Genomic DNA, 24336 nt, shown 5'->3' on the forward strand with positions numbered 1-24336 from the left:
AAAAATACCACTTTCCAGATTTTGCTTTTTCATTTTTGGATAATTCCTGAGCTCAGCTTAACTGTTAGGTCAGAACTGATTTTTTTCTTTTAAGTCTCACTTTCTTTTCACCATAATGTACAGACCTACAGCTCCTTCCTCTGAATGTGCCTAAAAGCATTCTCTTACTTACAAAATTATAAAAACTGTAGTCCTTTATTTGTGACATTCGCGTCGCCCCTCAGACTTGGTTGGCTCCCTCACTGCCAGGATTAGGTCTGCTGAGCGAGGAGGCAGGAAGGACGCGAAGGTCTTAAGTAAATGTTTTGAATGAAGAAGGGCATGCCACATCTTGTGTCCCCATCAATAAACACAAAAAGGGAGGGAAGAGGCACCGGAACAAAAGGATCCCTCCTGGCCTCGGTCGTCTGGGTAGAAGGCTTCCAGAGGTCAGTGCCATTGCTGTCACACACACAAGAGGTCAGCTCCACAAAGAAGTAAAAACCTGGAGATTTCTGTAGTCCTTGCCTATACCAAGGTTCCTGTGCTGTTTTAGGAACCCAGTGTTGAAAGAAGTTGTTCTGATTTGCTAAAGTAAGGGAACTGAGAAAAGGAGATTCTTGTTAAAAAATGTAACAAGCCCCACTCGTGAGCGTCACTCCTGGTGCCTGTTTCAGGAAGAATTCCTGTGCTTCCGAATCAGCAACTGCACGGGTCCCTCCGGGACTGACTTCATAATAGTCCAGGCATCAAAGTGCATGAGCCCTACCAGGGGTTTCCCGTTAATGGCAAGAATTTCATCTCCGGCTTCGATTGTTCCCGCTTGTTCGGCTGCTCCACCTGTGAGAATAAACAGACAGCAATGCCGGGGCAACCTCGCAGGATTTCAGATAAATTCTGGGCGAGCTAAAAACTCAAATGAGAAAAATCTCTGAACGACACGCCCATAATTCTTAGGAAAGGGAAACAGTCCTTAAAACACACAGAGCGTATACCCATGAAAAGAAATTTAGCTACGTAAAAATATTCAAATTCCCTCAAATACATACACTATGGACTAGGAGGAGGCAAATTTCAACATATATAATCAAAATCCAGACGGCCAGTTGACACAGGAAAACAGGTTCCGCCTCTATCCGGTATACTGTGATGGCCCCCCAGTGCCTGTGGAGAATACTTACACGGCCCTACGTACTTCCCCGTCACCGCTGTCTGTACGACAAGCTTGTGGGTGTGCTACATATACCACATATGGATACTCTTAATACTATGACATTACATAGAATATGACATACAGTAGATTTTTCTATGTACTGGTATTAGTATAATAATACTTTTTAGAAAATTGTTTAGAACGAGCACGTGTGAGAGTTGGGGGGTGAGTGGCAGAGGGGGAGAGAGAATTTGCAAGCTGACTCCCTGCTGAGCGTGGAACCCCACAGGGGGCTCCATCTCACGACCCTGATGTTAGGAACTGAGCCGAAATCAAGAGTCAACTGCTTAACCAGCTGAGCCACCTAGGCATCCCCAGGATAATTATACTTTTAATATAATTGTTTAGCTTGAAAACCTGAAGAGATTTGTGAGAACTGTCCAAGATCATAAAATGACTGATCAAGTTCATAAAGAGACCTCTTATCTACCACATGTTTCAATCATCTTTACTGCTCTCAGCATCCTTTCCTGAAGTCCTGTAGTTGAAGTCTAGTATTCGAAACAAATACTATCTCGGTCCATGGTAATTACCCTGACAGGCAATTCTTTTTTTTTTTTTTTTTAAAGGTTTTATTTATTTATTTAACAGACACAGATCACAGTAGGCAGAGAGGCAGGCAGAGAGAGAGGAGGAAGCAGGCTCCCTGCTGAACAGAGAGCCTGATGCGGGGCTTGATCCCAGGACCCTGGGATCATGACCTGAGCTGAAGGCAGAGGCTTTAACCCACTGAGCCACCCAGGCAGCCCCCTGACAGGCAATTCTTGATGGCGCTGGCTTGGTATGTTTACATCAGTCCCAGCTAATACTAGTTACGAACACGGAGTTTGGGCTCTGGTGTAGAGGTTAGGGATGCTGACCCTGACGCCAGACTGCCTAGGTCCAAGCCTCGTTCTGCCCCTTCTGTCCGTGTGACCTTCGGTGCTTGTGTAACTCCCCCGTGGCATACACCGTCTTTTGTGAAACAGGGATCATCGTACCTATCTGATAGGATTGTTGGGGCGGGGGGGCAACAGGAGTTCAAACACGTAAAATACAACAGGGTTGACATACAGTACACCCCGTATGTGACAGAATGCAAACGTTTTCTAAATGGAAGGCACAGGCACACAGGAGAGAGCCGACTGGCTTTTCCAGGGCATTACCTTTGTATACTCTCTTAATGAATAGGGGCCCGTCTCCCGCCGTTGAGGATTTCCCTCCGTCCAGACTCAATCCCAGCCCAGCGGAGGTCTTCAGCACTTCGACACACAGTGCATCGTGTGAAGGAAGGCTTCTCCCTGCAGCAACGACATTTGGAAGGATGGAAATGACAAGGACACTCATCACCTCCTCTCCCGTCCCCCAAGTGTCTTACCCTAGCACCCGAGTCCCATCTATCTCTGAAACCAGCGTGAGGATGGGTCTCTCAGATTTGGAGCTGACCTCGCGGCTGTGTTCCTGCTGTACCTGCACCATTTGCTCTTCAAGGCATTTTTTTTTTAAAGATTTATGTATTTATTTGAAAGAACACGTGCACGTGAGCAGGGGGAGGGCCAGGGAGAGAGGGAGAGATGCAGACTCCCCGCTGCGTGCAGAGCCCCACGTGGGGCTCGATTCCAGGACCCCAGGATCACGACCTGAGACGAAATCAAGAGCCGGACGCTCCACGGACTGAGCCATGCAGGCTCCCCTCAGCACTTTCTGGAAGCATGGAGGTGGCTCTGGTGCCCAAGGAGAAACCCTCAAAGGCCAGACTGCGCTGTGGTGGTGTGTCTCGGTGAAGCCACACTTGGGGAATCAGATCCGATCTCCTGCCGTGTGTCACAGGCCGGGACTGATAGCCTGCAACACCCTCGCAGGAGACTGACTGTGGACCCCAGAGCTCCGCACCTTCCCCCTTCGGCCGTGCATGCTTATCATGCACCAGCTGCCCTCGCCCCTCTCCATGGCAGCGTGCGGAGTGTGGGAGGCACGTTTCCATGGCAGTGGGTCCTCCACTGCAACCATAGTGTGCCCCCGCTTGTGTGCTGGTTTGGAGAGGCCTGGCTGGGATCCATCCTGAGATCTGAGTAGCGATGGTGAGCTTGCCTCTTACTCCTCTTCCTTACACACTGCGCTGGTGAAGGATTTGAAGAGGTGAGTGGAAAGGCATGCCGAGCTCTCTGGGAGGCAGGGGAGGGACCACAGATTGAACTGCCCCCTTGGGCTTGAGGCCAAGATAGCCAGCATCCCTGCCTTTGAACAGAAAGGTCAGTCCATTAGTGTGGCTTAGAGAAGGTCACTCCATGTTCTGCGGGGTCTGAAGGCAATGTGCGGACAGGAGCAGCATGGTTTTCAGTAGGTGAATCGCTTGCTGTTAAACAGAACAGGCCTATTACAGTAGCTCTCAGCTCTGGCCGGGTTCTATTGAAATCCCCTAGGAACCTTAGAAAGCTAGTGACTCAGGACCCTGGCCCCCGCCCTCACCCCTCAGGGTTTCTGATTTCATTGAGCCGGTGAATTTGCTGGGCAGGAGGATGGCCCTGTGCGACCTCCTGCCTCCATCTCCAAGTGGGATACTCTCAGGGCATGTGAAAGGATAGTTCCTTGGGTTCAGGTGGAGCCCTGGGCAGGGGAATTTTAAGGAATAGGAATATGAAAAAATAAAGTTTAAGCCCCGAAAGTGCTTACGATTTGGTGACTCTGTAGAATCTGGTTCAAGACCAGATGTTCTGAAGGTATCCCAGGAATACTTAATGATTATAAATAACAGGATAGCCTTCTGTATCCTGAGTACATGAGTCTTAAACATTCTGGAAGCTGCTGGGATTAAGCGCCAAGTGGTTTCCTGTGATGTTAAGTTTCTCGGATCCACTGAGAACACATGAAGTAATGGAGACAGCGCTGGGGCAAAGGTGAGCATGACACGGTCTGATGACTTAAGGTGTTTCCCAATACTGGGAAGGGTTTCAGTCTTCAAGCAGCGCAAAAGCAAGACAACAGAGGAGAAGGGTGAGAATCCTCCAGGCCTGTGGAGGCATCTGGACAAGAAGAGTTTCCCACCCGTTTGGCGGAAATGAGTGCTGTTTTCAGCAAAGCAATCATGGATGGCCCAGGCCACCATGAGGCCAAGTTGAAGAGAGGAATTCAGCTTCCCTTGACTTTATTAGGGAGAGATGTTGAGAAGAAACCAAAGGCCTCCTCAGAAGGAGGAGCTGAAGCCTGAGCTTCCACAGGTGGTTCTTGCTTTCGGGACTGCAGACATTGCTCCTGAACTCCAAGAGAGAAACCACCACAGAGGTCTGAAGTAGTTCTCTTGAAGGCCGCAATCAGCCCAGTGCTTCAGAAATAGAAGTGGTACTTAGTTCTGAGCAAATAGCTCGTATGCCTTCCCAGTGAGCCTTGTGATGACAGGATGGACAGCGCTTAGGAAATCCACTTCTGAACCTCTTTATAAGCTCTGTTGGTTAAGGCTAGAGTCTCTGTTTTCAAACATCTGTGCTGCCTCATTTCCTTATCTAAAACCGGAAAGAATATAAACCCCGGTGTTTTCAAGGACAAACGGTAGTTCTGCAATTTCTGCATACTCTCCATGATTCCCCTTATCACAAGAGTTTCGTGTTTTACCTACTGGCCACTTAAGTCCTAAGAGGATATAGCTGTGAAAGGGCTTCCCTCTTCGTACAGGCGGAGAAACTGTCAAGCAGTCGTTAACTCTTCAGCAGTATGGCTTTCACTACAGGGGGCGGTGGTTTCTAACTTACTAGGAACACTTTTTTCAAGAAGCATCCACAAACATTAGACTTTACTACATTTGATTTCTTATTTCTTCTTTTTTTGAGGGGGGGGGATGATTTGGGGGGCAGTGGAAAGAACAGAGGGAGAGAAAGAATCCCAAGTAGGGTCCAAGCCCAGTGTGGAGCCTGATGCAGGGCTCAATCTCACAACCCTGAGATTTTTTTGACCTGAGTCAAAATCAAGAGTCCAATGCTTAACTAACTGAGCCACCCAGGGGCCCCTCCATTTGATTTTGCGGACCCCGAGAGCCGTAGTTAAGTTCCTTTTTGTCCAGCCAGGATCTACTCTGCCGGCTGCCCACTCCCTGCCAGCTGTTGAGCTGGTGTCTTACCTAAACCGGGCTCTAGGGTGCTCGTCTTTCTGGAGAGCGAGCCCTTCCCGTTGGCTTCCTGCCTACTGGAGGGTCTGGGCTGACTGTTCCCTTTCTTGATGACCACGAGGACATCTCTGTGCAGCTGTGCTTGGTGCAGAATCTTGAGGACATCCCCATGGGCTAAGCCAGCCAGTGAGGCGCCATTGACGGACAGAAGGAAATCCCCTCGGTTCACAGTCCCTTCCTGAGAAGCAGCCCCCTGAGAACACACCCTGTGCACCTGGAGCGAGGAAAGACAAAAGCCAAAGTATTTGGAACCTTCAGTAAAAGAGGGCCGATGCAAATCTGTAGTAGAGAACTTTCTACAGGCAAGTTCGCAAAATCCTACAAACGTTCACTGAAAGCCTATATGCAGTGAGGGATGGAATTACAAATGTCAGTGCTGGCATCTGAATACATTTTCCCCTCAACTTCTCGCTAGCGTCTAATCTGTGTGTGGCGCTCCGTGGGGCAGAAAGGTCACAAAAACAAACAGGACTTGGTCAGGTCTCACGGGTAATCTCAGAGGCCTTCGAGTGATCTAAAATTGGAGGTGGTTCTTGAGAAGGAAGTAATTTCGGAAGCATATGCAGATCTGGTCAGTTAATTCTAGTGTTTTCCAGTGCTTAAATAAAATGTTCAGGTAAATATGAGGAAACTCCAGAAAACTGTGGTTATATATATCGGCATCGAATAGGTCACTCTGTGGTAAATGTGTGTATCTTTGCCAGTGACTAGTAATGTCTGTCCCCTACTTTTCCATTTTTGCTCTATTAGGAGGAAACAAACACCAGCGTTCTTAGAACACATGGACAGGATTTTGTCCTCGTCACCTCTGAGGCTGCATCAGGAGTGACCCCCCAGAGAGCATCTTGATGTGGTCACTTACCACAATTGATTTTGGCTCCACGTCTGTCCCTCCTGCCACAGTGAATCCCAGACCTGAGCCTTCTTTTTTATTCAAGACTATGAAGCAAACATCTTCTTTATTCTAGTAAAGAGAAACAGAAAAGAGTCCAGCTGGCCTCTGAATAACCCGGGGGCGGCTCACCGGCCTCCGCTCCATCAAATCTGCAGAGAATGCCGACCCTAAAACTTAACCACTAATAACCTGCTGTTGACTGGAAACCTTACTCAGAACAGAAGCAGCTGGTTAATGCATGTTATACATGTTATCTGTGCTGTATAAAGCTAGAGAAAAAGGTGATTAAGAAAATCATAAGGAAGGGGCGCTTGGGTGGCTCAGTGGGTTAAGCGTCTGCCTTTGGTTCAGCTCATCATCCTGGGGTTCTGGGATCGAGCCCACATCAGGCTCTGCTCAGTGAGGAGTCTGCTTCTCCCTCTGCTTGCTGTTCCCCCTGCTTGTGATTGATCTCTCTCTCTGGCAAATACAAATAAAATCTTAAAAAAAAAAAAAAGGAAAATCATAGGAGAATGCATTTATAATTCTGTAAAAATCTGGTGCATAAGTGGACCTGTGCTGTTCAAGAGTCGGCTGTCTGTCCCTCGCGCCAAGGGTTAGGAAGCTCTGATGCGAGTGAGTCCTGGTGCAGGGCCGTCGAGCTGCTCAGCACAAACCCGGTGGTTACTCGGGAGCTTTCGCACAACACTGGAATGGGAAGAGCTTCGTCTCAAGCGTCCTGCACCCCTCCTGGGTGGTGCTGACAGGAAGGCGTTTTGAGGGACACCCTGTAGCTGCAGGCCCGCAGGGTGGACATGAACCAGGACGGGGAAGGGGCAGTGGACAATTTAGGAGCTCTTCCAGGCACCAGAGTATGCCTTCCCAAATCTGAGCAGAGCACATCATCTGATAACAAAGGGGATTCTTTATCGCACAGCTGTGTACGTCTACAGTCGAGCCAAGCCAGTGTCAACAAGAACAGAGAGAAGTAGTGCCAAGAGGAGGCAGGATGAGAGACACTGAGGCCACTGATTTATGTCCCTGTCCTGTCATGTTCAGTTCACTGGATTTCAGGTGCAGGTAAGGAACTATCATAAAATACAAAATATGTTAAAACATATAAACTACCTTAAAACTGTCAACTCTTATCGAGACTAGAACATTCCTAGTAGTGTCCTAGGGTTAAGTAGCAAAAGACTGTCCTATGTTTCAAGCACCAAACAAAAGATATTTTGAAATAAAATACTTCAGATAACTGAGTTGGGCTAATTATTCTGAATGGTGACTTCGCTCACACACTATCTGATGGAGCACCATCTTAAAGGCCCGCATTGCTAGGTTCCCCACGGAGTGATATACAGTCTGTCAGTTCAAGGTGTTCCCAGCCCAGCAAGAGAAAAGAATCTAATAATAATAACCCTTCAGCGTTGCTTTGATGAGAAAGAGTGAAAACACTGAACAGAGAGAACCATCTCTGTAGTGTGCTAGGGAGGGAACCCAGTATTTAAAAGAAAAAGAGTTCAGTCCTATTAGTGTGTGCTAAAGCGCAACCCCAAGCATTTTACACCTCCCGAAAGAAGTTCATTCAACCCAAATCCCCACAGGCCGACTCTAGAATATCGCGCAGACTGACGGCGAAGTCCAGCCGTTTCCGCGGTCAGACCCTGTTCAGTGGAGGGAATGAGGACCAGGCTTTCTCAGTGAAAATGGGAGCATGTGGTCCGGTCAATGACTTCTGTGTAGCTTCTGGGAGGTGATGCTTGATACAAAAATAGTACTTCTCAGATACTTAAATGCCTTTATGGGAGCAAAGACAATATTTGAAAATGGAATTCTCTTGCATTCCAGGACATAACACCAAAATTTTAATTTACTCAAATTTATTTTCTCCTCCTGTTTAAAGATACGAGTGTCAGGCCAAATCTCATCTCTAAGTAGCTCAGCACAGCATCAGGGAAGCTACACGCACTGAGAGCTCCCCAAGGTTTAGGTGTGCTGGGGTCAGAGGGGCCCAACTGATTTTTCTGCCTCTCATCTCTCACAGCGCCCCCATCAGGAAGCCACGGGAATTACTGTGCACAGTTCCATTTTTAGCGTCCCCACAAACCACACTCACTACAAAAGCAAGCAGGAAACTTCTGGGGTTGGTGGCGTGAGCCCATCTCTGCTCATGTGAAAGCAAGTGAAGACTGCAGGATTATAAGGGTTAAAGCCTCGTTCTGATCCAGGCAGGAATGCCCTTGCACAGCAAACCACAGTATGGTCTTGTGCAAAGTGTGGAACCAGAGCCAGGTGAGAGGGGAGGTGGGAGGCCCCAGAGGATGCCCCCCACCCCTCCTGGTGGCACTTGGCATTCTGTCCACATAAAGAGTCTCCCCTTTTGTTTGTGGTCCCTGAAAATGGCATCCTGTTTGTGAGCTGGTTGAGACCTTTTGATTTTCTCCTCCATTTTCTCTAACACTGTAATTTAGTCTGGAGGAAAAGGGACCCGGTGAACCGTGATCCCACTGTGCCACCTGGATTGGAGATGCCAGAACAAGACTTGCAGGAGGGCGACGCTTGCTTATTGTCACAGGTTGAAGGAAGAAGGGAGATGACAGACTAGTCCCTTTTACTAAAAGTGAAAATGCTGGATGTCTTGAGGTTCACCGCACAGACCCAAACCAGTGGGCTGAGGACCAGAGGGAGTATAAGCTAAGGGCCACTGGTCTCCTCCCCATCCTGGTTCACTCCTCAGTAGATGCCAACAGCACAGCCCTCCTGGGTAATATGAGAATCTCTGGAACAGTGTTCTTGGACTTACTAGTCGAGACATAGTCAGCGACATATTCTAGATATGAACCCATGGCTTCAGTTTGTTGAAGGACCTCATCCGTAAAGACCACCGTGTCTCGAACCCCGGGCTTCAGAAGCTCCTGGGCTGCAGGCCCGGGCAGGGCTACACAGACGCGCTAACCCGCGTCCCCAGCAGGTGGCTCCCTTGACAAGTAGTTGAGGTCCAGAGATGCGCTTGTGGTCCTTCCCTCCCATCTCCAAGCTCCGAGTTCCGTTCTGAGGACCCTCGGGGGACACACTCCAGACGTGGGGGGTGAGGAAGGCAGCTCGTCACTACTGGGGAGTCACACCAGCAGCTGCGCCTGGATTCCACAAGGCCTACCTAGCTCAAGGAGCGAGCCGCGGAGTGAGACCGCAGTCAGACCCCGCTGAAGCGCTCCCCGCACGGGACCCACCGCAGGTCCCAGGGCTCTCGGGGCTCTGGGGCCCAGTCTGAGTGCGCATGCGCGCGGCCGCTGCTTCCCTCGCCCCCACTTGTCCGGTTTCGCTCACCTCTGATTGTGCTTTCGCTTCCTGAATGAGAGTGAGGACGGTCGATGGGGACCCCACTGATGACAGAACGGACTGCACTCTTTGCTGGTCCCCCGCTGAGATGAGAAGCTGATCCAAACTAAAGAATATAAATATATTTGAAGAACATTAAAGAAAAAAAGCGATTTTTCCATTTCATAAGGATATATTTCAAAAGTTCTCCTTTCTACCAAATCATGCTCTCTTTCGGTCCTAACAACTCTCCATGCAAACCAAGGGGAATCCTGAGAGCTCTAATAGGAACTTATTCGCTGCCAACAGCTCCGGGAAGGACTATGGCTTCTGGGATCCCTCCAGAATGTTAGGGAACCAATCCTGGAGCTTAAAAGAAAATTTCTGACACACTAAAAAATATTCTTTAAAATATGTTAGAAATTTTCTGCTGAACTCTGGTCACCTTCAAAGGCCCAGGTTCTCCCCCAAGGTGCGTGGTAGGTGCCAAGTCCCTTCCAGGCTCCTCTCCTGGGCTACAATCTGGCAAAGACTTTCTCTGCAGGCACTGTATGTTCTAGTATTGACATTAGAAACAAAGGGGCTAAACCTAATGTGGCATCCTGGAAGAGAAAAAGGGTGTTAGTGAAATTTGTTCGGTGAAATCAGAATGAAGTCTGTAGTTTAGTTCATCGTGTTCTGCCAGTGTTAACTCCTTTTGCCAACTGAACCATGATTACGTCAGATGTTCACGTCGGGAGCCGCTGGGTGAGGGGTTCTTCACAGGAGCTCTCTGCATTCTCTCTGCAACTTCCCATAAACCTAAAGCTAGTTCCTACTTCTTTTTAAAACGTTTATTTGAATAAAAGGGGAGAGGCAGATACTTACTTGACTGACCAGCCTTTTCCAGAAGGCAGATCCCGGGTGGTTTCACCCACATGATGGGCTGCACTGGGTCCCCCAGGCTCACTGGCTTTAGGGCTGCTTCTTCCTGGACAGGCCCCATCCCCTGGCTTCATGGGGCATGAAAGGGCGGTGGATCCACTGAGGCCTCCAGCGGGAGAGCCAAGTGACCTCCTGGGGACGATTTCCAGCTCGGTTTTGAAGAGCCCGGCAGTGGGCCTTGCCGGGAAATCCTCGCTGCAGAGCTTGTCCAGGTCTGGCATGCTCAGGGCACGCAGCTCCTGGAGCTTGGAGCGGGACAGGGGCGACGGCTGGGTGTGGCGCACGGAGGACTTGTTCCTCTTGCTGGGAGAGGCTGGAGTCACAGTGGGGGTGGGAATTCCAGAAGATTTCTTTGGGTCCGGGTCGGGGCCCTTGTTCCCAGCCTCTGCTGGGTTCTGCCGGGAGACTGTCAGCGTCGTGCTGGACGGGGACTTGCTCATTTGGGGCATGAGGGTGCTGGCTTCGCTTTGGCTTTCACTGCAGGAACTCAGGCTGCGTCTCAGTGACCTTGCTGTCACGTCAACAGGGTGGCTGAGGCCCCCCGAAACAATGCTGCCAGATGACCGTCTCCCGATGGGAGGCTTGGAGCTTACTGACAAAAAGGGGGACGCCCCAGACTTGGCCACCAGCCGGTCCGAATTGGCCAGGTTCTCAAAAGACTTGATCCTCTGCTTCACAGAGAAAAATGAGGTAGATTCATAGTTCTGCTCAGGGTAGTAATGTCTTCTGGTGACTTTGATTTTGTCTGTGACTAGACAGCTCCTTTCTTGCACTGAAAGGACATCCCCTTCATCTGTGGTCGGAAGGTTCCTCGATGTCTCCAGAAGGGGCTTTACGCTATATACGCCCTGTCCATTAGCCAGGCCAAGGACACTGCCTCTGGTTGCCTTGGCCTCAGGGAGGCCCCCACTTGTTGCAAGGATCTGGCTGTCCCGATGCGAGCGACCTGGGCTGGGCAGGCCATGCCCCTCCCGGCCAAAGTGGCTTGAAAACTGGGCGGGCATGGAGTAGGTCCTGGTCGCCGGCCTTGGTGTGAAGTATGGATGGTCATCTAGCGCTGCGCCCCCTGCTGCACCATTCCTGGGCATCCCTAGGGAGCCTGAAGCCTGGCTTGCCTTCGCCTGGGAGGAATTGGCCTTTTTCGCAGGGAGTTGTGGGGAGGAGGAGGAAGAGGCCAGTTTTGCCACGCCGAAAGGTCGCTGGCTTTCCGGCTCCACCTGGGAGGCACGAGATGGGAGTGATGATGGCTGATGTGGGGACGGCTCCGGGTACTGGTGACAGGGTCTGATTTCACTCTTGTCCTGACAGTTGCTCTGGGCCCAGAACCCTCCTAGTCTGTCACCCTCAGCGGGCTTGTCACTGCAGCCATTCTTTCGCATTCTCTCACAAGAGATTTCCACTATTTTCAGCTGGTTGGTTCTCTCTAGGGGATCGCCAGCAACTATTTTGCTTCCTCTGTCGCAAGTCACCTCTGGTTGGGCTGCCTGCAGTGCCGGATCCGTCTGGCTGGACCCGCGCCTCGCGCTTGGCCCTGGAGGTGGAACGTCCTGCCCGCGGGCGGCTGGGGACGCGCTGCTCCCCGAAGCTGCAGGGGGCGCCCTGCTCTCTGGGCTGCACCGCGGAGACCCGGGGGCGGCTGCGTAAGGGCCTTCAGGCTCCGGGTGGAAAGCCGCCTGCGATCTACGGCATGCGCCTTGCTCAGGAAGGGTCCTGGGGGAGGTGTGGGGCAAAACGGAGGCTGGGATGCTCGTCTCGGACGCGGGGGGCTTCGGCGACCCCGAGGCAGCAGGCGGCCTGCTCTCCAGCACACACTGGGGAGGCCTGGGGGCTGCTGTGGCGCTCTTCTCCGGCTCCTCGGGCTCGGCGGTGTGGAACCGGGGGGCTGCTCCCTTGGGAAGCGCTCTGTGGGAGGTCTGGGGCGAAATGAGGGGTTTCCTGGGGTCCATCCCACCGGCCTTGGCCGCAGGAGCCGCAGGGGCCTCGGAAGTGACCTTGCTCTTGCTTTTGATGCTCAGTCTCTTCAGCTTAGGGCCGGACTTGGGTTTCTGACCATTATTTAACAGTGTTTCCACGGAACCTTTTTTAGGTGGGTCTTTATTTTCCAGGCTCACTTTCAGCTGTGGGGGGCTCTGAAGCCCAGCAACCCCCTTTTTGTGGCTGGAACTCGACCCCTGACTTTTGGAGTCAGGACTCCTGGCGGGCACCGCGGGCTGCTCCTTTTCCGTTTTGCCCTGCGCGGCCGAGCTGTGGTTATTTTTGTTTATTTCTTTAAACCAGGCCATGATGGGCCTCCGGGAGATCATTTTTGGTTTCTGGAGCGGGTCATCCACGCCCTGACTTTCGGAGATGTGCAGACTCGTCAAAACGGATTGTTCATTCTTAGGGACGTCCGCGCTGAAGGGGGACGGATTTTCAGTGGCATTGACATTTGTGTCTTGCTTTTTATTGGGGGTTTTGTCACCGAGCAGGTCATGTTCTAGACCGTTTGCCACGTTCAGACTGCGGAGAGTGACCGGAAGGCTGTGGAAATGCCCGGCGGCCTTAGGGGGCCGGCCGCTCTCCACAGCGGAGCCCGCCCGGGGTGCTTGCAGGGTTTCTTCTTCACATGAGAGCCTGGGGTTCTCTGACGGCCTTGGGTCTGCATGAAGCTCATGCTCCCGAGAGCTTGTATCCAAGAGAGAAAACGGCTGCGAAGAGTCTGGAATCGAAGGGCAGGAGGTGCTAGGGACAAAGGACGCTCTCTCGCGCGGGTTTCCCACCACCTGACTGAGCGCGCTGTGCTTCAGCGGCAGCACTCTGGCCGGCACCGGGCAGGGTGCGGGCTGGGCGGGGGCGGGGGCAGTAGCTGAGGGGGGGTTGGGGGAACCATCTGGAGAACAAATCTCGATTTGCTCCTCCTCAGACTCCGTAGTGTTTTCCTTGTGAGAAGACCGGCGAGAACGAGGAGGCGACCAGTTGCCCCCGCTGGAAGCTCGTGGGGCTTCGCTGAGTGATTCCGGGTCAGAAGACGAGTCCTCTGCATCACCATACATGGATGAGAGGGATGGCTCTGTGCTGTCGCCGAGGCCTGACAGGGACATGCTGTCTTCGTGAAAACTGCTGAAATTTCTAGAGTAGTTGCTCAGGAAGTTTTTGTTCACAGTAAAATGTTTGTCAGGATTAATGGAATCCAAAACGGAAGGCTGGGAGGCCCAGTGTGGGTGAGGGGGCTGGCCAGCAGCTGCCCAGGTCCTCCTCGGGGTGGGGGTCTGGCTCCCCAGGACTGGCTCGGCAGGGCGGGAACCTCCGCTTCCAGCTCCTGCTGGAGGCTGGCCCTGAGAATGTCCCTCTTGAGTCAGCTGGTCCCCTCTGTGAGGAGACCGGAGTCTTGGTTCTGACGCATCCAGCTCCTGGATGAGTTTGTCGATGTCGGTCACCGGACTGCCCCCGCGTTCCCTGGCGCAGCAGTGGCCCGAGACACTGCCACACACCCCGTCAGCCTTGTCAGCAGGTGACGGCAGGGTGGGGCTGGCCTGTGGGGCCCTCTCAGACCCAGAGTCTGTTCCCTTGAGCAGAGCAGAGCCCCGGGAGTTTTCGGGTACGAGGACTGCTGTTGTCTGTGGAGCCTTGCTGTGGTTACCGGGAACTCTCGGTTTCTCCTCCTGGGATGTGAGGTCTCGAGACAGGGCGGTACCAGCTGGAGATGCTCGCTCTGCCTCAGGTCCTCCCCCGTGGGCAGCTGCCTTCCTGGGCGAGCTGGCTTCTGGGGCTGCTGGAGTGTTGCTGAAGTCATGCCGAGCCGCTGCCGTCTTCCTGGGGGATGAGCTGCACTCTGGGCTGAGTCCCACTTGACATCTGTCCTCACACTCAGGAACCCTGGGTGCCACTAGCTCTCTGGGGTCCTCAGGCCGCCTGGCTTGCCCTATGTCCATGGAGGTCTCGCTGGGGTCAGGATGAGCTGTCCCCTTCTGCCCTGGGGTAGGGACGAGGTCTGGGGGGCCATCCAGCCCTGGGTTGAGAATATAAATGAAAGGTGGGGTGAGAATATAAACAAGAGGTGGGGTGATAGGGGAGAGACGGGAAAATGTGAGAAAACAGAAAAACTGTTAATTAAAAAAAAAAAAAGGAAAACTTAATCTGTGTGTGTGTTTTTTTTTTCCAGAAAGACCTTCTACAACCTAAATGTAGCCTTCCCGTCATTCTGTTCTTGCCTCTAAAATTACAGAGCACTCACATCTAACAAATTCCACCCTGCTCTCGATGCCCTGAAACCCCTCAGACTGGCTGGCAGGATCAATCTCTGTTTCTGCCCCTTTCTCCCTTGGTAATTTTTAAGGATGGGGACATCAGAAATCCTTCACTGGGTCTCTTGACACCATCCGCTCTGATGGCAAAAGCCACAGGAGTCAGGCTCGTTCATCCCTTCACTTTGTGGTTCATTCTGCGGAGGTCTGGGGTCTCCGGTAGCGCTTGTTGTGGGTTTGGCCTCGGGGTTTGGGTCTTAAGCCGTGCAGTGTCGCACAGTCAGGCGCGGACCTTTGGGGACTTACGGCTCAGTGCAGGAGAGGAGAGAGGAGGCAGATTTGGGAAGACACAGGGGAGCTGCGGAAGGATGCAAGCCGGCCCCACGCCTGAACTCTGTCTTGAGTGTGTTCAGAGGCCCGGGAGAACTGCGAGGCCACGTGATCTGGGAAGTGGGGTCAGAGGGGTGGTGACCTCACAGGGGTTCCGGGGGAAGAGGTGGCCACAAGGAGATGAGGAGGAAGATGAAGAAAATGGAATGAGAGCAGGGAAGAAAGAGCATGTGAGGGGAGGGGTGCAGGGAAAGGTGTCGATGCCAGGGACGGCAGGACATGGTCATTCCAGGAGGTGGGTCCCGGAGAGCCTCTGTCCTGGGGGTACCTCCTTGTAAGGCCCTGCACACCCTCAGGCTAATCTGTGCACCTCTGGCCCATGGCATCGGATAATCAGGGGAAACTGGCATAGAAGAGAACAGTAGATTTGCTATTTTCTTAGGAACCAGGGGTTATAGTGACACAGTCACAATGAAAGCACCTGCTTTGAGAAGACTGTCTACCCAAATGTTACACTCCTTCCTCATCTCCCACGCAAATCATCTTAATTGCATATGCCTTCCCCCTCCTGAAGTCCCTGTGTCAACAATGAAGGACTAATTATTAGCACTGTGCTACGAGTTTCTCATGCTCTTAGTTTTTCTCCCAACACCATGAGGTGGGTCTGGTCTCCATCTGCTTTGGAACAGTAGGGAACTGAGGCACAGTGTGGCTTAGCAACGGGTGCAGGACCGCAGAGTGTACAGCCAGGGGCCACCTGGGAAGTCCCATAGCCTACCCCATTCTCTAAACCCTGACTGCATGACCTCTGTGTAGACAGCACCTGGCCACAGCAAGGTCGGCCCATCAAGACCTCCATGGAGACTGTATGTAACTTCCCCAGGCCCCCACAAAAGGCGAGGGATATACCAAGACTTGACTCCGTGGGCTCCTGTCCTTCTCTGCTCAACCGTTTGAATTCCCTTCAGAATGACTTTCCTGCTTCTGCTGGTGCCAGCCATGGGGAACAGTCACAATGAGACAAAAGGAGGGGATGTGAAGGTTATTCTCTAGCTTCGGATCCACTTGCTGAGCAAACCCTAAATTTTTATTAACAATCTGACTTTCTTGCAAAGTGTGTAATTGAAGAGCGTTTTTGAGGGAGGTTAAGTGACACAGAGGCAGTTCTCGATGTCACCCCCTTCCCCAATCTCATCATGGGAAGGACGATGACTCAATTATGGCACACGATGGGGAAGAGGGCCCGGCAGCCTTTGCAAACGATGTTGCAGGTACGGAAGGCCACGGCAGACGTGGGTGCAGTTTCCTAGCCAGAGTCGGTCACAGAGGTGCTGAGGCAGACGCATTAGTGCTCAGGATGGCTGGCTGGGGCCAGCACCAGTCACCCAGGCCAAAAGCATCTTACTGACCTCAGTATGCTGCTCAAACATTATATTCTGCGGATGCAGGAAGTAAAAAAATATTTCTCCATGCATTTGATTTCATGTGAGCCAAGTATTGAAATTCTCAAGGGCAGGAACTCCTCTATGTCATCTCATGTCTCGTTCATGAAGGCACCCATCACAAAATAGTAAGGAGTGTCAAGTGGCTGGAAATGGACCACTCTGATGTGGAATTAAAACTATGAGTTCAGGCATGATGATCTAGTAAAGTTAAACGCAGGCAGCTTGTAAATATCACTAATCTGTGGAAGAGGTTTTTTTCCCGCCCCCCTCAAATTTCTCCACATATAACATTTTTATTAGGGTAAGGTCCGCTCTCCCATCTTGAAGCTTAACAAGCAATGAAATAATCTTACCTGTCTTGGGTTGTTGACCCTGCTCTGGTGCAGCTTCGAGCAGGTTCTTTGGGCAGTGGCTGGCATCTGGGTGGGGCGGGGCAGCGGCAGGCTCCCCGTTGGCAGGGACATGCCCATCGCCGACGGTCAGCTTCCCCAGAGATTCCTGGCACAATGACAACCACAAGTCACTGTTGACAGCTTTCAGGTTTTCTGTGCCCGAACACATCACACATGAAAGCTCTGCTTTAGGAAATTTCAGACAGCCCTGGACTAGGAGCCACAGGATCCAGATTCTGGGGTTAAGGCCGCTAGAAATTACATGGTCTTGTCACTCTGCCTAAGCCTCGGTTTTCTCAACTTTGAAATGAGGGTGATCAGGGAAATGCAAATCAGAATCACGTGGAGAATCACCCGCAAGGGTGGCTGTGACCCAAAACGGAAATAACAGGTGTTGGTGGGGATGGAGACGAATGGGAACTGCGCGCATTGCTGGCAGGAATGGGAAATGGTGCAGCCACTACGGAAAACAGTATGGACGTTCCTCAAAAAAATAAAAATAGAAATACCATACGATCCAGATACCACATTTCTGGGTATAGACCCAGAAGAATCGAAAGTAGGTTCTCTAAGAGATAAGTGTACTCCCGTGTTGATGGCAGCACTGTCTGTAATAGCGAAAATGTGGAAGCAGTTCAAGCATCCATTGAGAGATGAATGGATAAGCAAAATGTGGAACAGACCTATGATGGAATATTATTCAGCTTTAGAAAGGAAGGAAGTTCTGACACGTGTTACAGTCGGGATGAGCCTGGAGGACATTATGGGAAGTGAAGTAAGCCAGTCACAGAAAGACACAGACTGTCTGATTCCATTTAGATGAGGTACTGGGAGTTGCTGACATCAGGGAGACAGTGGAGTGGTGGTTTCTGGGGGCTGCTGGGAGGGGATGGAGAGTTACTGTAGGACGGGCACAGAGTTTTCTGGAGATGGCGGTGATATTGCACATTATGAATGTTTGCTCCTGAACTGCATGCTTTTGTAATGTGTATTTTACCACAGTCAAAAAACTGGGGACAGGGGCGCCTGGGTGGCTCAGTGGGTTAAAGCCTCTGCCTTTGGCTCAGGTCATGCTCTCAGGGTCCTGGGATCGAGCTCCCCATTGGGCTCTCTGCTCAGCAGGGAACCTACTTCCTCCTCTCTCTGCCTGCCTCTCTGCCTACTTGTGATCTGTCAAATAAATAAATAAAAAATCTTTAAAAAACTGGGGACAAAATGGAGATAAGACTTGCCCTGTCTACATGAAAAAGTGCTCAACATCACTCGGCATCATGGAAATACAAATCAAAAACCACAGTGAGATACCACCTCACACCAGTCAGAATGACTACAATTAACAAGTCAGGGAACAACAGATGTTCGCACAGATGCGAAGAAAGGGGAACCCTCCTACACTGTTGGTGGGAATGCAAGCTGGTGCAGCCACTCTGGAAAACAGCATGGAGGTTCCTCAAAAAGTTGAAAGTAGAGCTACCCTACAACCCAGCAATCGCATTACTGGGTATTTACCCTAAACATACAAACGTAGTGATCCTAAGGGGCATGTGGACCCAAATATTCATAGCAGCAATATCCATAATTGCTAAACTATGGAAAGAGCCTAGATGTGCATCAACAGATGAATGGATAAAGATGTGGTACATATATACAATGGAATACTATGCAGCCATCAAAAATGAAATCTTGCCTTTTGCAATGATGTGGATGGAACTACAGGGTATTATGCTAAATGAAATAAGTCAATCAGAGAAAGACAATTATCATATGATCTCTCCTATATGAGGAATTTTGGAGGCAGAGTGGGGGGTTGCAGGGGGCAGGGAGGGAAAAAGTGAAACAAGATGGGATCAGGAGGGAGACAAACCATAAGAAACTCTTAATCTCAAGAAACAAATTGAGCATTGCGGGGGGTGGTGGGGGAGGGATAGGGTGGTTGGGTTATGGACAGTGGGGAGGGTATATGCTATGGTAAGTGCTGTCAATTGTGTAAGAGTGATGATCCACAGACCTGTACCCCTGAAGCGAATAATACATTATATGTTAAAAAAAAGACTTGCCCTGTCTAACTCATAGCGTTTTACTTTACTTAACTTTTATTTTTTTATTTTTTATTTTTTTGGAGAAAGAAAGAGAAAGCGCACGTACAGTGGGGGAGGGGTGGAGGGAGACAGAGAATCTTAAGCAGGCTCCACGAGCAGCACAGGGCCTGACCCGGGGTTTGATCCAACGATCCTGAGATCATGACCTGAGCCAAAATCAAGAGTCGGACATTAACCAACTGAGCCACCCAGGCACCCCTCATAGAGTTTTAAATAAAAGAGGATTAAGTGAACCATTATAGAAACCACATGCAGCCCACGAAAGGCTTTCTAGATGTAAGACATTATTGTCTTTATACTCGCATAATGATATCCAAGACTGTAAGATCAGCTCCTCAGTTTGGCACTTAGGGTTAGGACTTATCAGAATAAATGAAATTCACATTTAATATTTCAAAATTTCACTTTAGCCAAGTGTCAATTACTTTATCTTCCTTTCTTCTATCTAAAACCTACTATAAAAAAAGAAAAGTCACTACGAAGTTATATCAGCTTTATTTGAAATTCACCCTCTGAGTTAAGTAGTCAGAAAGTGGCCCAAAGGTGGCAGCAGAGGAGAGAGCTGAACTGCATTTTAAAATGTTTAATCTTGTTATATGATGTTGGTCTCAATTTAAAAAGTATTAAATAAAAACAGTAGAAGACAACCAAAAAGAGTTAAACTTCTGTGCAAAAGTTTTAAATGCATCTCAAAATTCTTATTGGGAATACTCATTCACAATGACAAAAGCTCTATATAAGTTATCATGAATAAAACCCGTGGTTTATATAGATATCAAAACGGGCTGAGGATACTTTTTTTTTTTTTTAAAGATTTTATTTATTTATCTGACAGACAGAGATCACAAGCAGGCAGAGAGGCAGGCAGAGAGAGAGAGAGAGAGAGAGATAGGGAAGCAGGCTCTCCACCGAGCAGAGAGTCCGATGCGGGGCTCGATCCCAGGACCCTGAGACCATGACCCAAGCCGAAGGCAGAGGCCTTAACCCACTGAGCCACCCAGGCGCCCCCTGAGGATACTTTTTGAAAGAAGGGCTTAACCTATTAACTTTGCATTTTAAAACACATATGGTAGGGGGGCCTGGATGGCTCAGTTGATTAACCTCTGCCTTCAGCTCAGGTCATGACCCGAGGGTCCTGGGATTGAGCCCCTCATCAGGCTCCCTGCTCAGTGGGAGACCTGCTTCTGTCTCTGCCCCTCCCCCTGCTTGTGCTCTCCCCCTCTCTCAAATAAATAAACAAAATCTTAAAAAAAAAAAAAAAAGAACATATGCTAGTTGGAACCAATAACATTTTTTTAGGAGGATGAAAAAAGATGGATGTTTCTATTTTTTCTATACAGTTAACAAAAATCCCTTCTGCCTAATACAGTTTCTATGACTTCATATTTTCTGGGTCTGTTTACACGTATGTTTGTATAAAGCACTTGAACACACATCTTTATAAACACGGCCTTACAATCACCTCAGAGAGAAACTATTTATGTTGAGATCATAAACAACATTCATTTCTCTTACACTCTCCTTGCTTAAGTGGAAGTCTACTGATTACAAATGAGCAATTTGACAATTCTACATCATTGTAGCATATGTGCAATAAAGCTGTAACATAAATAATATTGACTTGCATCTAAAGTGGTGTGTTGTAAGTTTCTTTTTTTAAGATTTTATATTTAAGTAATCTCTACACCCAATATGGGGCTCACACTTAAAACCCCGAGACTGAGAGTCACATGCTCCCGACTGAGCCAGCCAGGAGGCCCAGCGTGTGATCAGTTTCTAGCGTGCCCATTATTTCATGTGATTCTCACAACGAGGGTATGAGTAGCTTTCATTCCACATAATCACCAAAGTCTAGAAGAGATAAGGGTCGCTCAGAACCTCATCGACTGGAGGGAAGCACTGTTAGGCTATGTTTGATGGTCAGCCCGGGTCTGGGAGACGATCTGGGTCCATAACTTGCCTCCGTGGTCCCCCACCTGCCAGCGGAGCAGACCCGGTGCTCTTCGCCAGTCTCCCGCCACCCTTCCCTCATCCACCATGGCCCCGTGTCCAGGCAAGAGAGTGATTTCATCATCCGGCAGGCTGACCGATGACTGGGTCCCTGGGCACGGGCCCCCACCTGCCTGCTGATACGCAGGCAGGCTCCCAAGCAGCCCGTGGACGGCAATGAATGACCGCTGCAAGAGAAGCGGCCAGCCACTGACCCTCTTCCAGGCGGGTTACGCACTCACACACCCCATCCTCACTCACAGGGTAGTGACTCAGGTCCCAAGTTATGAAGAGGAGATCAGTTACCTTTTCCGCAGTTTCCCCTGGATGAAAACCAGTCCTGGTCTCTTTGCTGGCAGTGGCCCGGACACAGGGGATGTCCGCTCCAGCGGTCAGGTGCACTGTCTCCGAGGTGCTGGGCCTGGCGTCAGCCTCAGGCCTTTTGTGATGTGGGCTGACTCTGGCCACTGGTTTGTGCCTGGACCCCAGGCTGTCATTCTTCTGCTGGGCGGATCTGGGGGGATCTGTGTTCCCCAGACTCTGGGTGCCTGTGTCAGCTTTGTATTCCAATTTGGGGGAACTCTTCGATCCAGAGAGCTCCTTCCTCCCTGAGCAGCCAGGGCCACCCCTGGAGGCTCCTGCAGAGGCCAGCAGGTTGGCTGCTCGGGAAGGAGTGTCCCCCACGCCCTCTGGGACACTCTCCTCTAAGTCCAGTGAACGGCCGAGGAGAGGCACCGAGGAGGCCTTGCTGACCACGGTTTTCTGGGGCTGTTCCCCCCGGCTGTTGATACCCATGACCTTGGAAGAGGTCATCAGGATGTGCCTTGAGTCGTCCTCTGTCAGAGGCCTGCTGGGACCAGGAAGGGTCCCCGGGAGAGAAATGCAGTCCCCTTCGCCGTCAAACTCTTCCTCATCGCTAGCATCATCTGTGTCATAGCAGCCCACCCTCCTCTGGCGGAGGAGCGGGTTCCGGGGGGGCTGCGGGCTTCCAGGAAGACTGGCTTGTCTGGCAACCGTCACCTGCTTGTGGAAGAGCCCAGAGGACCGCTGGCTTCCTAGTGTCACAAGGCTGTTGGCTCGGGGTTTTCCTGGCTCCTTGCGAGCTGGTGGGAATGGGGAAAGAAACAGTCAAATGAATATGATTTCCTGTCTGGCCTCGTTTTATAAATCCCCCCTCATTACACAGGAGCATTCCCACCCTCAAAACTGCTGGCCATTCAGCCTCTGGCCACTGACCACCCAGATTCAAGGATGTGGCCTCCTGGGATTTGCACCCAATGGACAGCCGGCTTCTCCCTCTCCTTTTCCTAATGGACTCCCTTTTTGTTTGCTTAGTTTTATTTTACTTATTTTCTTAACCTCAACCTCTGGATTGTATGCTGCCTAGAGACAGAAATGTTTAATTCAACGTCCAGGATGCCTAACACACTGCTAGGGTTCAAACCAGATGCTGTTGCTGGGAAGTCCTCTTTGGGACGATGCCCGGAGACCAACCAGCCCCACACCCCTGCACCTTTTGATCACACGAGGCCCTTCTTCATTTGCAGAGATGGCTGGGGGTGGGGAGGGGGTGTGCAGCACACAGAAGCTCCTAGAGCACGGTACAGGGAAGTCTGAGATTATTATCTATGTTAAGTTCCAAGCAGGGACAGGGAAAGCCCGTGCTGCTCAGCAAATCCCCCAGAGCTTGCTAAATGTACGGCGAATTACATGTGCTTCCACCGTGTGATAGAAATGCTTCTATCAGGGGTGCCTGGGTGGCTCAGTGGGTTAAAGCCTCTGCCTTCGGCTCAGGTCATGATACTAGGGCCATCAGGCTCTCTGCTTGGCAGGGAGCCCGCTTTCCTTCCTCTCTCTCTGCCTGCCTCTCTGACTACTTGTGATCGCTGTCTGTCAAATAAATAAACAAAATCTTAAATTAAAAAAAAAAAAAAGAAATGCCTCTATCAGAGACAGGAGTAAGCTTGTCAGCTGTTCCAAATGAGAGCCAGAGCGGTCAAGTCTGCCTATCCTAAGACAGGGATGTTCTGGTGCACACAGTAGAAACAAACAAACAAACAAACGAACAAAAGAAAAGAAAAGAAAAAAGAAAAAAAAAGCGAACCACACCAGTAGAAGCCGAACCACACCAGTAGAAGCCGGAGGAATCAGTACGGTTCGCATCAGATCATTCTCTCATAGAACAGTGAAAGCGTGATCAAGGGGATTTAGAAGCAAACAACTGTTTGACAACATTGATCTCTTATGAGTTCTGAATCTTTCACTCAACTGCCTTCTTAAAACAATTCAGTTTGGGCCTGGTGAGGGAAGGGACCTGGGATTTGGCTAGGAATCCCTAAAACAGAAGGCTGTTAGGTGGTCACGCTGATTTCATGCCATAAATGTCAAGATGATACTACGTAAGTAGGATCTGAACACTGACCAGGTGAGCCACCTCCAACGCTTGGGTACACAACGTGCGCCCGGACCCTTCGACCCAGAACCAAGGGGCCAGTCGGTGGGGGGACGGGGGCTGCAGTTTCCAAAAATAAATTCAGAATTTAGTCAGGGTAAAAAGTCGGCTTCTGGGCGACCAAAGCCATGGTTTCCAGGTCCCTGTTACATGTCCCCAGGACATTATACTGTCCTGCTACATAAACCAAAGGGACCCGAGTCAGAGAATAGCATTGTTTACTGGAGGTTTTGGCTGGGGGGCCACCGTCCTCGGAGGTGCTGCCGCCGCTGCCCGGAGGGTCCTCATCCTCAGAAGCAGCCACCACGAAGTCTGACAGGGAGCCTGGGACACTGTGGGCAAAGTATGGGGAGGCTTCGGCTTCAGAAGTCAGGGTGTCCTGTTGGAGGAGATGGAGCGGGATGAGGAGGAAGGCACGCCAGAGGGCGGTTATCTGAAACAGTAATTCCCAGCTTTCCAAGAACACTCTGTTCTCACCCATGGCCGTCTGCAGCAGTGGTGAGAGCGGACGCCCACTCCCGTGGACCCTAGGACGGCTAAAGTAAACAACTAATGAAAAAGGCAACAGTTGCTGCCAGACAATGTTTTTAAGAGACTTTTTTTGGCCAAATGTTTAGCGATGACCAGAAAAGCCACAGAAGCAATATATCAACCAACCCAGGAAAAACACTGGGGGAAGAGACAAGAAAATGGGATGCCATTCCAAGCCACTGGTTCAGCCTAATGATGGAACAGAGAAGAGGGGAGTCTGAGTCCTGTGCTCTGATCCACTGGGACTGAGGCATTCCCAGCTGGGAAAGATTCCAGTCTCCTTAAAGTCACAGGCCCCCCCGAAAACCAACTGGGGACCCCTCTATTGTGGAACAGTTTGAAAACCGCTTCTTAAACTGCAGCTCAGTTCTTTTATTGTTGCTCTATTCTTTCCTTAGTTGAGTATTTAATAAAAGAAACACCCATTTT

At 50.5% G+C, this 24336-nt stretch overlaps 1 protein-coding gene across 1 annotated transcript in view; it reads right to left on the bottom strand.

Moving 5' to 3' along the window:
- Window positions 1–637: 637 nt before the first annotated feature.
- LOC111141151 (PDZ domain containing 2) overlaps window positions 638–24336 on the bottom strand; it is a 222257-nt gene continuing 198558 nt past the window's right edge. Inside the window, exons 16-24 of the mRNA XM_022493511.1 lie at window positions 23599–23755; window positions 21231–22027; window positions 16798–16942; window positions 10390–14434; window positions 9532–9649; window positions 6193–6294; window positions 5283–5544; window positions 2338–2472; window positions 638–819 (exon numbers count right to left, since the gene is read on the bottom strand). Coding sequence (XP_022349219.1) covers window positions 653–819; window positions 2338–2472; window positions 5283–5544; window positions 6193–6294; window positions 9532–9649; window positions 10390–14434; window positions 16798–16942; window positions 21231–22027; window positions 23599–23755 — 5928 coding nt within the window. The 3' untranslated portion in view covers window positions 638–652. The remainder of the gene's footprint in view (window positions 820–2337; window positions 2473–5282; window positions 5545–6192; window positions 6295–9531; window positions 9650–10389; window positions 14435–16797; window positions 16943–21230; window positions 22028–23598; window positions 23756–24336) is intronic.

Source organism: Enhydra lutris, unplaced genomic scaffold (genome assembly GCF_002288905.1).
Source record: "Enhydra lutris kenyoni isolate GAN:26980312 unplaced genomic scaffold, ASM228890v2 scaffoldscaffold5, whole genome shotgun sequence".
NCBI classification, from domain to species: domain Eukaryota; kingdom Metazoa; phylum Chordata; class Mammalia; order Carnivora; family Mustelidae; genus Enhydra; species Enhydra lutris.